Below are 14,567 nucleotides of genomic sequence, written 5' to 3'. Positions count from 1 at the left end.
TGTTTTATTCATTCAAATAAGAAACAGAATGCAGTATTAAGTTCCAAGCACAGATGTTAACGTGTAAACACTACGGAGCGCCTAAAGGGACATTAAAACATTTTTTTAGGGGTTAGCTTTATTTTTGAAAAGTGTTGGTTTATTTCTATTCAGGGTTGGGTTCCTTTTAAGGGTGCAGGAAATGGAAAAAAATGCCTTTTTGGGTACAGTAGCAGAAATTAAAAGAAGTGTGAAAACATTTATTTTTGGGGGGGTAATTTTGATTTTGAGTTTATCTGGTTCCCACAAGTTCCTATCTCGTGGGAATGAGATAATAGGAAGGGGAAAAACATTAATTGGTGAAAAAAACTCAACATGACAAAAAATGTATAATTGTCAATAATAATAGTTTTTTTAACCAACTCTTTTTTTCTTTAAAGGATCTACACCATGCATTTAAAAAAATATATATATATATATATAATATCATATTGTTTATGTCCCTCAAACGTTTTTCAAAAGGTTTGAGCCTAAATCAAGCCTCAGATATACTCATTCCAACTAACTTCTCTCTGGCTTATAAAGCACTTTCACCTGCAATACCACATTGTCCTGATTTGGCACGTGGCACTATTGAGCCAGTTTGTATGCATGTTATCTCCTGGTTCTGTGTGGAAAAAGTATTTAAAAAAAAAAAGATTGTATCGCTTGTGACGTCACGTGCGGGGGCAAATCAGTTTGGCCTGTTTTGAGACCAATTTACATAGAACCCCAGATATGTTGTGAAAGCCTGAGTGCTCAAACTGGGGTAATTTTTGGGATAGAAGATTGGTAGGGGAGATCAAAAACACACAGAAAATAAGGAAAAGTTTAAATTCATGGTGTAGCCCCTTTAATATTATCTTGTTCCCATGAGATAGGAATTTCTGGGAACGAGATACACTTGCACCCTTAAACAAAAAAAACGTAAAAAAAATGTAACCAACACTTTTCAAAATAAAGCCTACAAATGTCCCTTTAGGGACCCCATAGTAAACCAAATTATTCAAGTCAACTGTATTTATATAGCACATTTCATACGATAAGCGCAGACTCAATGTGCTTCAACATTGTCTGTGCCAGTGAACTTGTTGCAAGAAAAATCATGAATATGAGATTACATCTACCCTGCCCTGGCACAACAATATTTTCAGATGGGGGTCTGCGGCCAAATAAATATTAATTTTGGGGATCCTTGACATTAAAATGCTTGAGAACCACTGGTGTAAGGTTCCTTACATGCATTTACAGTGTGTAAAACACAGTATGTACTGTACATTACGTGTCCATTATTCCTTGCAAAAGTGAACATCTTTTTCCCTTCTAACAGGTTGGTCCACTACATGAAAGGGATTTTTTGTTAATATTCCTGTAAAATAATGTGTATGACTAGGCCCTAGTAAGGTCACTGTGACTGTGTGTGTGTGTGTGTGTGTGTGTGTGTGTGTGTGTGTGTGTGTGTGTGTGAGCTTACTTAGGCCACTTTTGGGGACACAGATGAAAGGAATTTTTTGTTGTGGTTAATGTTCTGGTGTGTGCACATGTGTGCGTGCGCTTAGGCCACTTTTGGGGCCACTTTTGGGGCTAATATTCCGGTGTGCGTACGTGTACTTGTGCATGTCAGGTGCATGTGCGTGTGTTGGGGGGGGGGGTTATGTTTACCTCTAAAATAAGTGTTGTTCATATATTAGTTTGGCTATTAGAAGCATACACACAATATAACATCAACCAGATTTTTCGTGGGTCAATAACAACATGCCATAGAGTCAACGAGTTAAAAACATTTAATGTGGATTATTCAATAATGTACAAAATACATTTTTGATATGTATCAATACGATACTACAACATACTATGCAGTGGAATATAAAATTAAATAAAAACAAAAGATGAGCTTATAACCTGGCAGACAGGCAGGTAACACAGATACATTTCCAGAATGGACAAAGATCTTTCGTATCCAGTGGATAAATCTACATTCAGAGTCAGTGTTCCCGCTTAACATCCCATTACAGACCAGTGATGGAATCAAACAGGCAATCATTACCAGTGGTGGACAGTAACCAAGTACATTTACTTGAGTAGCCTAGTTAATATTTGTTTTCGCATCTGAACTTTACTTGAGTATTTGTATTTTTGGATACTTCTGACTTTCACTCCACTACATTTCAAAGAAAATCTTTACTTTTGACTCCACTACATTTCTAGGAAGGGGAAAAAGTACATTGTATGCTGTATAATACAGCATACAATGTACTTTTCCCCCTTCCTAGAAGGGGAAAAGACAAATTATATATGCTGCATGTGCTATATGCTGTATGTACAAATTATTATGCTGTATGCTGCACATACAAATGAACCAATTAAGCCCCATAGTGAAAATAGGACATCTACAAGCTACCAACACTTTCTATTATGATGTGTTGTGATATTGTAGATCTGCAATTTCACTATTGATATTTTGTGGTTCAGGAAAATCTTTGCATCTTTTGGGATATTTTTAAATACATTTTTAACAATGCATTGATATTAAAAAGGAAAAAAAGTACTTTGTAATTTGTCTTTTTGTATGTTTTAAAGGCATGTAGGTTTGAATACTAAAGCAAATACTCCAGTACTTTAACTCAAGTACAATTTTGACTCCGCAACTTTCACTTGTAGTTGAGTAATATTTAGCCAGGAGTATCTATACTGTACTTTGACTCAAGTACTGGGGTTGAGTACTTTGTCCACCACTGATCATTACTAGCCAGTGAGTATCACCATCAAATTATTGTGCGGAAAAAAAACGATCTCAGTCTCATTCCTCTAATGCTATTCGTCTAATAACATAAAAATAAGACAGTATTTACGCAGTTATTATGGCACTTTCCCTCATGTTAACGAGCTCCTGAAATGATCAACACCCAAAGGAAAATTGTGAATGTAAATGAGGATGAAGGGTCCTTGAGGGGAGAGAGCTCTAATATCATTCACAGTTGAAACCCAGTATATAGCTATACGTTCTTGTCTTTGAACTCCTTTGGAAATGGCCTCTTCCAGTGATTCCAGTGAACGTGTCAGGGATAGTAAACAAGTACACAGTTCAAATTCCCCTTGAGATCTCTATAAATGTCCATGGCCTACAAAGCCTCCAGCTCCCCTATGATTATACCTGCCAGTCAAGTAAGATGAAAACCATTTAGTATTCATGCATCGGTCTACGACAGAGGAATTACAGGAGGCGAATTACACGTTGACAAACACGATCACCAGAAGATTGAGAACAAATCACATTTACAAGATACAGCATATGGCAGCTTATTTCTGTCCAGACACATTTAAATGTGAGACCACATTAAGCCACGATGGTAGGCTACACGTCTTTTCAAACACAGGTTCAATACAATATATGGTTTACTCTTTATAATAGCAACAACTCTAGTTTGACATCAACATAGTATCGGCTATATAAGGCTCCGACTCCCATATCAACACAACAATAATCCTGTACATGAATTATTCAACTTAAAGTGGCTCATGACCCGGTGAGATTGTCTCATGTTAAGAATTAAGCCCTATTTATACTTAGTGGCGCACTGGTGTCACACACCTAAAATAGCAGAACTACAATAGTTGTGTTATTTTCAGTAAGTATAATTCGGGCTTTCAAATCCTGTTGTATGCTGCTGAACATTCACCTGAACCCTTTCTCTCTGGGGCCAGGGAGAAAAAAGGTGAAACAGGGCCCTCTTATGGCTGTTGTCAAGTCTGGACTGATATTATTTACAGGCCAAACTTGGTACCGCAGAACAATGTTTTACCAAATAACAGTAAAACTACTAAACAATACAGTTTCCGGTCAGCTCTTCCCTTCAATTGTACACCTTTAGTACGGCTTGAACTGATGCAGCTTATCAGGAGATAAACTGGGTATCTGGATAATGGACGCTTAATGTGGAAATAGATTAAATGAGACATTAGCATACACAAATTAAAAACATATATTTGTGTGTATGTGATTATAAGTAATAACTGTGATGGAAGGGAAATACAAATATTCCTGATTTGATTCCTTTTAAATGTAGGGAAAAGGGGCCAAAATGGAAGCTTCATTACTGTAGCTAAAAGTCCTGATGGAACGTTTTGAAAATGAATTACTCAAATAATTGCCCAAGAGTATTGCCCTATTGACCTCTTATATGCAACAATAGATGGGGGGGAAATTGTGAAATAAACTGATCGTGAAATAAAACAATAAAGGAAACCAGAAATAATTTGTAAAGGGTTAAATTGACCCCCCCCCCAATGCAAAACATCATACACTAATTGATTTTGGCTGGCATAATTGCTGATTTATTTTTGAAAACAGATACATTTTCCACCACATTAAGTACTTATAGGCATAATCATCAATTAATGAGTCATACTCAGCTTTTTCTACATTAAGCGTTTTAAGATATCCTGAGAAACCGAACATTCAAATATACTGTAATGTGTAACTATAGATAATGTGCTTTTTATCTTTAATTATAATTCATGACAATGACCATGATCATGATTAGTAAAATATTCACAATGTGTATCATGCAAATTAAAGGAAATCATTTGCTTGTTTGTTGTCGTTATGCAGTTTGTCACTTGCAAGTCAAAAGATCATGACGTAGAGTAAGCCACATTGTCTTCATACCAGTCATGTCATGTTCAGAGAATTACTTAAATTAGATGAAACATACTGCACACTTCAAGACTTCCTGGTATCATGGAGAAGGTCATAAACAGCGTTCTACGGAGAGTCATTAGTATGCAAGTGTCTATTCTGCTGTACAACACATTGTTGTGAATGTCAACACCTGTCACATCAACACCTGCAACAAGGGAACTGAGTCATAGCACCCATTGTGTGATATATTGTTGACGGACCATAACTGAATCATATCCAAAATAGCACTGGTTTATTCACAAAAGGTAAAAGGTCATCTCGGTTGTGCCCATCTTAGACAATGAAAGGCTAAAAGTACTTTGAAGGCCTCCAGGTTTCAAATGTTGATGTAGTCTAGCGTCATAAAAAGCACTTTTGTTAAACCTTTTTTTGTTTTAAATACGTTTTGCAGTTTTGTTTTGAAAGGAAAGACAGAACTTTTCATGATCAACAAAAGACAAAATACTTAGTCTTGTGCGTAAAGGCACTTTTGGAGACACAACGTAGAATAGAACATAGGGGTTCAGAGGATAGCTGTAGTCAGACCAAAGGAAAAACCATGACATCAGTTGCAAAGCTCATTGAGCCTTTGCAAAATGACACGGCCATACTAACTCTGTGAGTGAGTCGATTATTCGTCTTTGGAATGAGAGAATTACACCCCCAGGTCAAAAGTCCATCTCCAAAAGTTACATCCATTTCAAATATGTTTCTGTTCAAACATAAATAGGCAAATATTAATATCAAAGACCATGAATATAGAAAGTCAGACATACAAAGACAGACTGCAAGGTACAAAGAGGGATATGGAACAAGCCACATCCATTCGCATCATAATTTCAGATTGATTATTATCCAGAATAGTTTAGTTTTTGTCAAAATCACAGAGTATATATATTTTTCTTTTTTTAATCTAAAGAATATGTAGTATTTTCTTTTGGTCTATGTCATTACTGAGACCAACGCAACACTTCACTGAAGAGGCTCTGCTTTGAAAGTGACAAGTATAAGAGCAGTAGAATGCAATTGTGTCCCCAACATAAAGTATATGAAATACTGACAATTTCTTGAAAGAACATTTTCAAGATCCAAAACAACACTAATATTTTACAAAAAGCTGCGCAAAATAAATGCATTTCATGCAAAGGACTGAACTCCTGATGAAACATCATAAGTGATTTTTCATTGACATTTTCTGTACTAACGGCTGTTTAAAACGATGGCCCCAAGGCCCCACTGATGTCAGGGGAAAAGAATCTCCCAGCTTGTTTTCTTTCTTTTTTTGGCATTTCACAAAACTCTAGAAAATATACATATATATGTCTTTCACATAAATACAGCTTTGCTCATTTCCCCAATCGGATCCGGACAAAACCTTTCCTCCACACTCCTCAATATGGCTGAACAGAATAGTAAACATCTATCACAGACTACACAAGTACATGGGGCAAGCACCGTTTGTTCATGTAATACTGTAATACTGCAGGATAACGCCACCGTACTTCATACTGTACATATACACAGCACTGCACATGAAGAGCACTCTAAAGCCCCATTTATACGTTGTACGACGGTGTCCCACCCCAAACTTGTACGATCTATAACGCGTCGCATTGTTGTGTGCTTATAGATCGCTATATTCAGTCTGTGACGCGAGTGTACAACGGAGCATAAATTAGGCATAACGGTTCAGAAGCAGCACGGTTTCCTGCTGCTTTCCCATCAGCACTCAAGGTTCCGCGTATTTCCATAATTATTTCTCGTCATTGGTCTGACTCTAAAGGCATGAGTCACCGCATGAAGCCACAATGTCTCAGTCAATGCTTAGCTCCATCTCTAAAACATTCATGGGAGAGTGAACCCTCACCTGCTGATGTTGACAGATTCACCTAAACCAGGAAGTAGACGCCCAGTATTCAAGTATTTACAGTAAGTGACCTTTTCTAATACCTCTCTTGTGAATTAGCCACTTTCGCCTCACCTTCTCTGCACTATGGTATTACAACTGGTATCCATTCTTTACATAGAGATATACAGACACAGCTTGACGCAATTTGCATCAAGTCTTTGAGAAAAGAGCAAAGGAACCGTGTAAACAACTTCCGTTTCTCAGACACGATGGAATGATTCTTGTGATTGGACCCAGAAGGCAGGTGGTCTCTAGCTCTACCGATAAAGTGGTCCACCTTCAGCAAGCATTTTGACAGCAACGCAATGATATGTACAGAACATTACCTATGCTCCCCCGCATATTACCATCCCACGTGGACAGTCTACTTTCACTCCATATAGTTGCACTTGGAAACACGAATATTGAGTTTGGAATTTCATTCCAGTTCACACCTGGACCGTGTCAGGGTTAGGCAGGTTGGTAGGTTTCGAGATTCTGGATTTGGCACACACTTTGTCGGGATCGTTTTGGTCATGCTTCATGGTCAGGGAGGTTAGACTAACGGCTGCGTGGGGCTGGACTGATTCTCGGTACCGGCCGGATCGACGTTGCTGGAGTTGAACTGGGTTTCCATCACCTCAGCGTCCGGGTAGGGGTTGGCGTCGGGGTAAGGGTTGGGATACGGGTTGGCGAGGCTGGTCATGGGCAGCATGATGGGTGTGGCTTTAGTAGTGGTGCCGAGGTTGTTGGCATCCGGTCCGGTAGCGAGGGTGGTGGTGGTGTTGGTGGTGGTGGTACAGGACACGGCCTCCCCTCGGCCGCTGTTCAGGTGGCCGGCGTTTCGCACTGCAGGCTGGACATGCGTATCTGAGAGCTGCTCTTGCTGAGGATGGACAGCTGCGTGCCCCCGTTCACCCCACTGCTCGCCAATGAAGGGTGCCGGTGCTTCAGGTCCACAGCAAAGTACCTGTTCACCGTCCAGCTGCGCCATTTCCTCTTGATCTCCGATTGCACCTTGAGGGATATACTTCACACGGTCATTATTAATGGACCTCGCTAGAAAAGACACAAGCTCGTCATCCCTCAGCCTCACTAGCTCTGCAGCACCGACACAATCTCACTAAAGCTTGTAAATGCATTGAACAGTCTGAACCTTTTACTTTAAGGCAGGGGTCTTCAATAGGGGGTCCTGGACCCTTACGGGGGTCCGCAGAGTTACTACAGGGGGGCCGCCAAATCTTTGTGTGATATGATTTATCTATGATCAGGCTAACCGCTTGAACCCTAGCATCCCTTTTCTGAGGAGAACTTTAGCCAAAAATAGCAGATCGGTAGATCGGCTATTTTTGGCAAAGAGGTATAGGTGTAGAGGGGAAAAAGAGCAGACCAAGTAAAAAAAGGAAAAGTTTAATCTGAAAAACAATTTTATACAATATAGAGGGGGTCCCTGCTTCATCTCTTTCTCAGCTAGGGGGTCCTTGGCCTGAAAAACATTGAAGACCCCTGCTTTAAGGTACAGACAACTTGACAAAAAAAAATTCTCGCTACATTGTAGTGTGACATTAGCCGTCCATCAAGGGCGTAATAAATAAACAAGAAAAAGAAGAAATGCTGTCTTATGCCTGTGATCCATCCAAGCCATGCTTGTGGCTCACTATAGGCTTGACCTTAACCCTTAGATGCAGAAGAACAGGGTTCTAATAGACCCCACAACCTCTCATGCAATAGCTATTCAATGAAACATTAAATATCAAACTTTAAATGTATTCTCCCAATTATGCTTCAATTAAAGGGATATTTCACTTCAAAAAGTTATCGAAAAAACACGGCCCCCTCGCGTATTAGGAGGGCGGGGTGAGTCACCAAAACCAAGGACGGGTGTTTTAGATGAATCTAACATGTTAAAATTTGAGTTTGAAGTTATAATGGGTTTGTATAGGAAGGGCGCGTGTCTGATAAAATGAATATCAAATATCTAAATACTGAATCAAGCAACTTAAAAACGGTCTGGGGGGCTGACAAAAGCCTGAGTAGATGATAAAATGACCCAAAGTTTTTTTGAAAGTGAAATATCCCTTTAATCAGTTAATTTTTTTAATTAAAAATGTTTTTCCCATGCATTTTTTAAAACCTTTCCCCCCTAAAACAGGTTTTTTAAGGTTCCATTAATATGCAGAGTTCTCTTGTCAAAGGGGATCTAATCATTGTACCAATGTCTGTCTCCATGTACTCAAAATACTGCCTACAATCAAATAGTTGGACTAACATGATATAATATTGCTATGTTTCATGTTTAGATTAAATCTCACACATGAACATCAGGTGTGAGATTTATATTATGCTGGATGATGTAAAACAAGTCGTTTTACACCCAGCAGATATTTGACAGTGAGAGTGAGCTGAGCTCTCAAGACAAAGGATGCATTATAGGATGCATTATAAGGATACATTATAACGTGGTTCCCAAACTGTGGGTCGGGACCCCCAGGTGGGTCCCCAAATTATTTTGGGGGGTCCCCAGATGATTAGCTTGATGTGCAACATTGTTTTCTCACTCAACAGTAAACAGACCAACATACAGTCTAAGTGTATACAGGGTATCTGCACATTTCAAAAATTACAATTGTCAAATATTACGTAAGAAAGAGGCAAACATTGTGAAAATAGCTGATCTACAAGTACATGTAGATATAACCGAGTCAAACTAAATGTAATGTCTCAACTCCTACAAAGTGCTTGTCAGGGTGGGGGGTTCCCAGTTCAAATATGATTATTTTGGGGGGTCGCGGCCTGAAAAGTTTGGGAACCCTTGCAATAGAACAATATGATTCAGGATGGTTATATTTCTTAATAGCAATAAAACGTTTCGATCATTTGATCGAAAGTCACCAGCTGGATCTCAATGACACATCATATTTTTATATATTTGCATCTATTGTTAGGTATTTCTTCATTATGAGTATGACCATGGATATATGCTTTAAAAGTGTGAAAAACAGATCTTGAAGACACAAAAGGTTTGAAAACCACTGCTATACAGTATGTTTGAACCAGAAAAACCTCCCATCAACTACTGTACCACATCATGCCACCAGCATTGCCACAAATGGTTGGCCCTTGGAGGAGGCCCTCCTACAGTTCATCACGCAAATCGGTACACATTGTCTCTATAGTCATGTGATCAAGACGGAACTGTCAGCTTTTTCATTTTCTATCCTGATTGGCTAAGATTTGCATCTAAAGTTTGCACTTTGCAGGAGTGGCTCGTTTTGAAGAAAATGCCTCAAATCATGAATGCAGCATCCGATTGCCGTGAAACTTTGCACGCACATACATTCCCACTAGGCCGATGAAGAAATGCCACATTCACATTGTCCTGTTATAGAGCCACCAGGAGGCCGATTTTGTAAAACAATTTCTCCTACACAATATTACTCCTACACATTTTGTCCAAACATAATGCAAATAGATAGACATTATCTCTATAGTCATGTCATCAAGACGGAGCTTTCTGATTTTTCATACTGTAATTCATCCTGATTGGCTAAGATTGACTTCTACTACCTGGCGGGGATCTGTGCTTGATGTGAAACTTTGCAAGCACATTCCCACTAGGTCAAGGATGAAATGCCACCCTGCTGTACATTTTTCAAATCGTACTTCATGGTGGCGCTATAACAGGGGGACGTGTTGTTACCTATAACTGGACCGATCGGCGTGAAACTTTGCACGCACACTCCCTAGAGGCCAAGGAAAAACCTCTGCTCTGAATTTTTCACATCTGCCTTTTATAGCGCCACCAGGAGGCCGAGTTTTGCTAAAAAATTTTTTTATATTACTCATACAGATTTTGTCCAAACATCACGCACATCGGTACACATTGTCTCTATAGTCATGTCATAAAGACGGACTATTTACTGTGTCTTTGTGTTCAGTGCTGTATCTTAGTTTATAGTGTCAGGTTCCATGTGTTGTTAGTCAGTCAGAGTTTCTGTGTTCAAGTATTATGGTTGTATTGTAGTGTTGTGGGTGTGTTGCTATGTTGTGTTTGAGTGTGTGCTTATGTTTACTGCTATTCGTCTAGTAAAGTCTTTGTTAATCGTGATCCTAGTCACGTCACCTGAGTTCTTGAGTTTTGTGTTCCTGCAAATGGGTCCAATACCTATCGGTTCCTGACAGTTTGAGCATGCACTCTCATGACAAATGCAATAGACAGTTTTTTTTATGTAAAAGGAGGTTTACCTCTCCATTCAGGAAGCAGTACAGGACGGCAACAACGAAGCCCTGAGGAAAGGCAAAGGATACAAGTATTAGTCACATCTACTAGCTCTAGCTATTTATCCATATTAACGCTACATAGAAATAACCGTGTGTGTACCGAAAGAAGGCTTACACACAGTATTATCCAAATGAATTGTATATATTTATGTTGAAAAGACAGTCACCTGGAAGGAACCCAGGCCCAGTTCAAACACCAGACGCTCTCTTTTGCTGACGTGCTCGGGGGAGAAGGCGAACACAGTGTAGTGGATCCCAAACAGAGGAATGAGCAGGAGAGTGGAGCGGGCCAGCCTCCTGCCAATCAGCACGCACCACCACAACATCAACAAGACACAGAGTCACCTGCCGCTCCGCTAAGTTAAATTCAATAAAAAATAACCAATTTAGAAAGTGCAGCTCACAGGTAAATGCTGGATTCGTTTCCACCGATGTCCGGCGACTGCAGTTTCTGGACGAGGATGATGATGATGCCGACGAAGAGGACAAAATTGATCTGTGGAAGGACATAGGGTGAAATTCCAGTCCACAACATCCACCAGAGACTAAGTCACTGGCTTTATCTCAATGACACAGCTTTTTAGCAATGTACGTTAACTACATTCAATACAAAATATCAATTCAAGTCCACACTGTGGAAGGACATAATGGTGAAATTCCAGGCCACACTGTCCTCATATTTGGTCATCTCCAAACAGCGCACAATTGTTAGTGCTAGTAACTCACCATAATAGAGGCCAGGACAGGTCCCTTTATCACCCACCAGATGGCAGAGTGGTCATTCATGTCCCAACACCTGAGGCAGCGGAAGTGATAACATACAGTAAGCATACTCCACTGCATAGGACTCAATTCATTTAGCATTTTTACAACTTAGTAAGACAACGCCTTGGAGATAAAAACGTGGGGTCCAGAACTTACCCTTCGTTATCAAAATGCAGCCTCAGTACCGCCCAGACGGTCACACACAGTGTCGGGCCTCCTGGAAGAATTAAAGGTTAGTAACAAAGTGATACAAATATTAAGAGGATTAAAAACAAAATATTTCATCATTGGATCAGATCAGTATGAGATCCACATGAGAGCATCATGTTGGACATCTTACCCCAGCCAATCATGATGTACCAGTAGAAGTATCTCCTCTCTGGGAAGAAGGTCTCCACCAGCAGGGTGAAGAGGTACAAACCCTCGATGAACAGCCAGAAGTAGTTGGAGAGGACGCAGTAGTGGAAGAACACCATCACCGCCTTACACTCCACCTACAGGGAGATAGGACCGCTCTGGTTGGGCTCACTGTGCTTTTGAGTCTGATTTATATTTCAGGTGTCTGTGTGTATGATGAGGAGGACTTTGATGGCAAAGAAAGGGGGTACAATTTCGCCTTGGTAGAAAAACGTAATAAATGAGTTCCCCAAGGTAAGAGGGTAAAGTAAAAGGTTATTAAAAATGGGGGCATTTACGGAGAGGTATTGATCTGTCTAATGATCATTCTAGACCACTCATGTGCCAACATGTCTACTTAAACACTTGCACCCTCGCGTCCCTATTCTGGGGTGGACATACGGTGAAAAATGACAGATCTACACCATGTGAATCTTTGGGGCGGACTCACACATGCGTGACAGACAACGCCTCTGAAACGCAAGCCGGAACGCTGACGTCAGACACATTCATTTCCAATGGACTTCATGGGGACGCTGCGCCCATGGACGCTCCGCCCCTTTTCTCCCATAGAATGGAAGTGGATAGGGAAACCCGCCGCGCTGCGGTCGCACATGTGTAAGTGAGCCCTTGGAGGGCCCCGTCATCCCAGGACCCATGGAACCTTGCTAAGCATTCATCCTTGTCAGTGCATGTGTGCGTACATATTGCGTGACTCACAGTATGTATGAAGCAGTGGTCACTGTCCTCCTGGGCGTACAGCACACCGTCCTTGATGAAGACAGAGATGGCTCTCAGCATGAAGGACACGAAGAGGTTCATGTGAATGAAGTTGCGGGTGCAATGCAGTTTCCTGCAGTAGATCAACGACAAAACAAAACATGAACACAACAGAACACCACAGCTCTGAGTCAAAGAATTGTATTACAGTCTCATTGTCTGGCTTTTAACTCCAGCCACACGCCCAGAAGTATATCTAATCAGACACAATAGAGAATTTGGTCCTTCCTTAATTGCACTCAACTGGAAACAGGTGCTCTTTGGAAAGGGTTATCACATACTGTAACACGGTTACAAAGTTAATTTCCTCTGCAGAAAGCATGTAGCTAAGTTGGTAGATGAGGTAAACTTAAAGAGTCCAAGGCACACGCACAAAAAAAGGCTTTATTATGACATGGATGGACATTACATACCTACTTACAGTACATGCTTTTCTACAGAGGAAAGGAACTTCTAGGTTTGTTAAATCTAATCAGAATTGTGAGTCTTGGAGTCAAGTTACAACATGTGTTACAACACTACAGACATTTAAAAAGGGCATGAATTTCTTTATCTTTTAAATATCTACTTTTAAAACCAAAATTAGACATGCATTATTTGAAAAGTAACACCTTAACCAACGAGTTAATTTAGCATGCATATCTCTGTCTGCTACTCCAATCACAGGTGGCATTTCACTTGCAATCGCTCTGGCCGTCTACAGTTTTAGCATTTCAAGTAGGGTGAAGTGACCCCTCAGTCATTGTTGGTGATTGCCCAGCACTGGTCTACCACTTCAGAAAGACAGTCATTGTAGCATCTGAATGTTTTTGTTCTAGTGGGGGCTAGAAGGAACATCAATACAGTACTGTTATTTTCAAGGGCGAATCATCTCACCTAAACCTGCAGAGGATGGCCATGGCCATGGTGAGAGAGATCAGAGAGGTGCTGTATCCCACAGTGTAGAGAGCCTTCACTGACACGTAGTACAGATCCTAAAGGACATAGGAAACATATTTAAGTGAAGTGAGATGAAGAGAAGAAAAGAAAAGAAAAGAAAAGAAAAGAAAAGAAAAGAAAAGAAAAGAAAAGAAAAGAAAAGAAAAGAAAAGAAAAGAAAAGGGGAGAGGAGAGGAGAGGAGAGGAGAGGAGAGGAGAGAAGAGAAGAGAAGAGAAGAGAAGAGAAGAGAAGAGAAGAGAAGAGAAGAGAAGAGAAGAGAAGAGAAGAGAACAGAAAAGAACAGAAGCTGGTATACTTGCTTACAGGATGGCTGCTGTTGCTGTCATCGAAGAGGCATGCGTCTACATAATGAGGGAACGTCTCATCAGACCAGCCCAAATCTGTACAATTACGGCTCACCGTTCCCAGTTCTGAAAACACAACAGAAACACGCACACACACACACACGCACACACACATACACACACACATGAAGGGAGAGAGAGAAAACAAGAGTTAAAGGGATATTTCACTTTCAAAAAAACTTTTGGTAATTTTATCATCTACTCAGGCCTTTGTGAGCCCCCCAGACAGTTTTTAAGTTGCTTGATTCATTATTTAGATATTTGATATTCATTTTATCAGACACGCCCCCTTCCTATACAAACCCATTGTAACTTCAAACTCCATTTTAACCATGTTAGATTCATCAAAAACACCCGTCCTTGGTTCTGGTGACTCACCCTGCCCTCCTAATGTGTGAGGGGGCCGTGTTTTTCCGATTACTTTTTTCATTTATTTTATTTAAATTTGATATTGTATTTTATTTTTTTCATTTT

General features: G+C 40.2%; 1 protein-coding gene across 1 annotated transcript in view; it reads right to left on the bottom strand.

Moving 5' to 3' along the window:
- Positions 1–7,139: 7,139 nt before the first annotated feature.
- The window catches only part of LOC308087356 (pituitary adenylate cyclase-activating polypeptide type I receptor-like), a 29,678-nt gene continuing 22,250 nt past the window's right edge, over positions 7,140–14,567 (bottom strand). Inside the window, exons 5-14 of the mRNA XM_080431141.1 lie at positions 14,053–14,159; positions 13,686–13,783; positions 12,750–12,882; positions 11,974–12,127; positions 11,790–11,850; positions 11,595–11,664; positions 11,273–11,364; positions 11,036–11,165; positions 10,833–10,874; positions 7,140–7,617 (exon numbers count right to left, since the gene is read on the bottom strand). Coding sequence (XP_080287267.1) covers positions 7,144–7,617; positions 10,833–10,874; positions 11,036–11,165; positions 11,273–11,364; positions 11,595–11,664; positions 11,790–11,850; positions 11,974–12,127; positions 12,750–12,882; positions 13,686–13,783; positions 14,053–14,159 — 1,361 coding nt within the window. The 3' untranslated portion in view covers positions 7,140–7,143. The remainder of the gene's footprint in view (positions 7,618–10,832; positions 10,875–11,035; positions 11,166–11,272; positions 11,365–11,594; positions 11,665–11,789; positions 11,851–11,973; positions 12,128–12,749; positions 12,883–13,685; positions 13,784–14,052; positions 14,160–14,567) is intronic.

The sequence above is a fragment of the Gymnoscopelus braueri genome (assembly GCF_963280865.1).
Source record: "Gymnoscopelus braueri genome assembly, chromosome: 6".
NCBI classification, from domain to species: Eukaryota; Metazoa; Chordata; class Actinopteri; order Myctophiformes; family Myctophidae; genus Gymnoscopelus; species Gymnoscopelus braueri.
The sequence above is the reverse complement of the archived record's forward strand: the minus strand, read 5'-3'. Positions and strand labels throughout refer to the sequence as shown.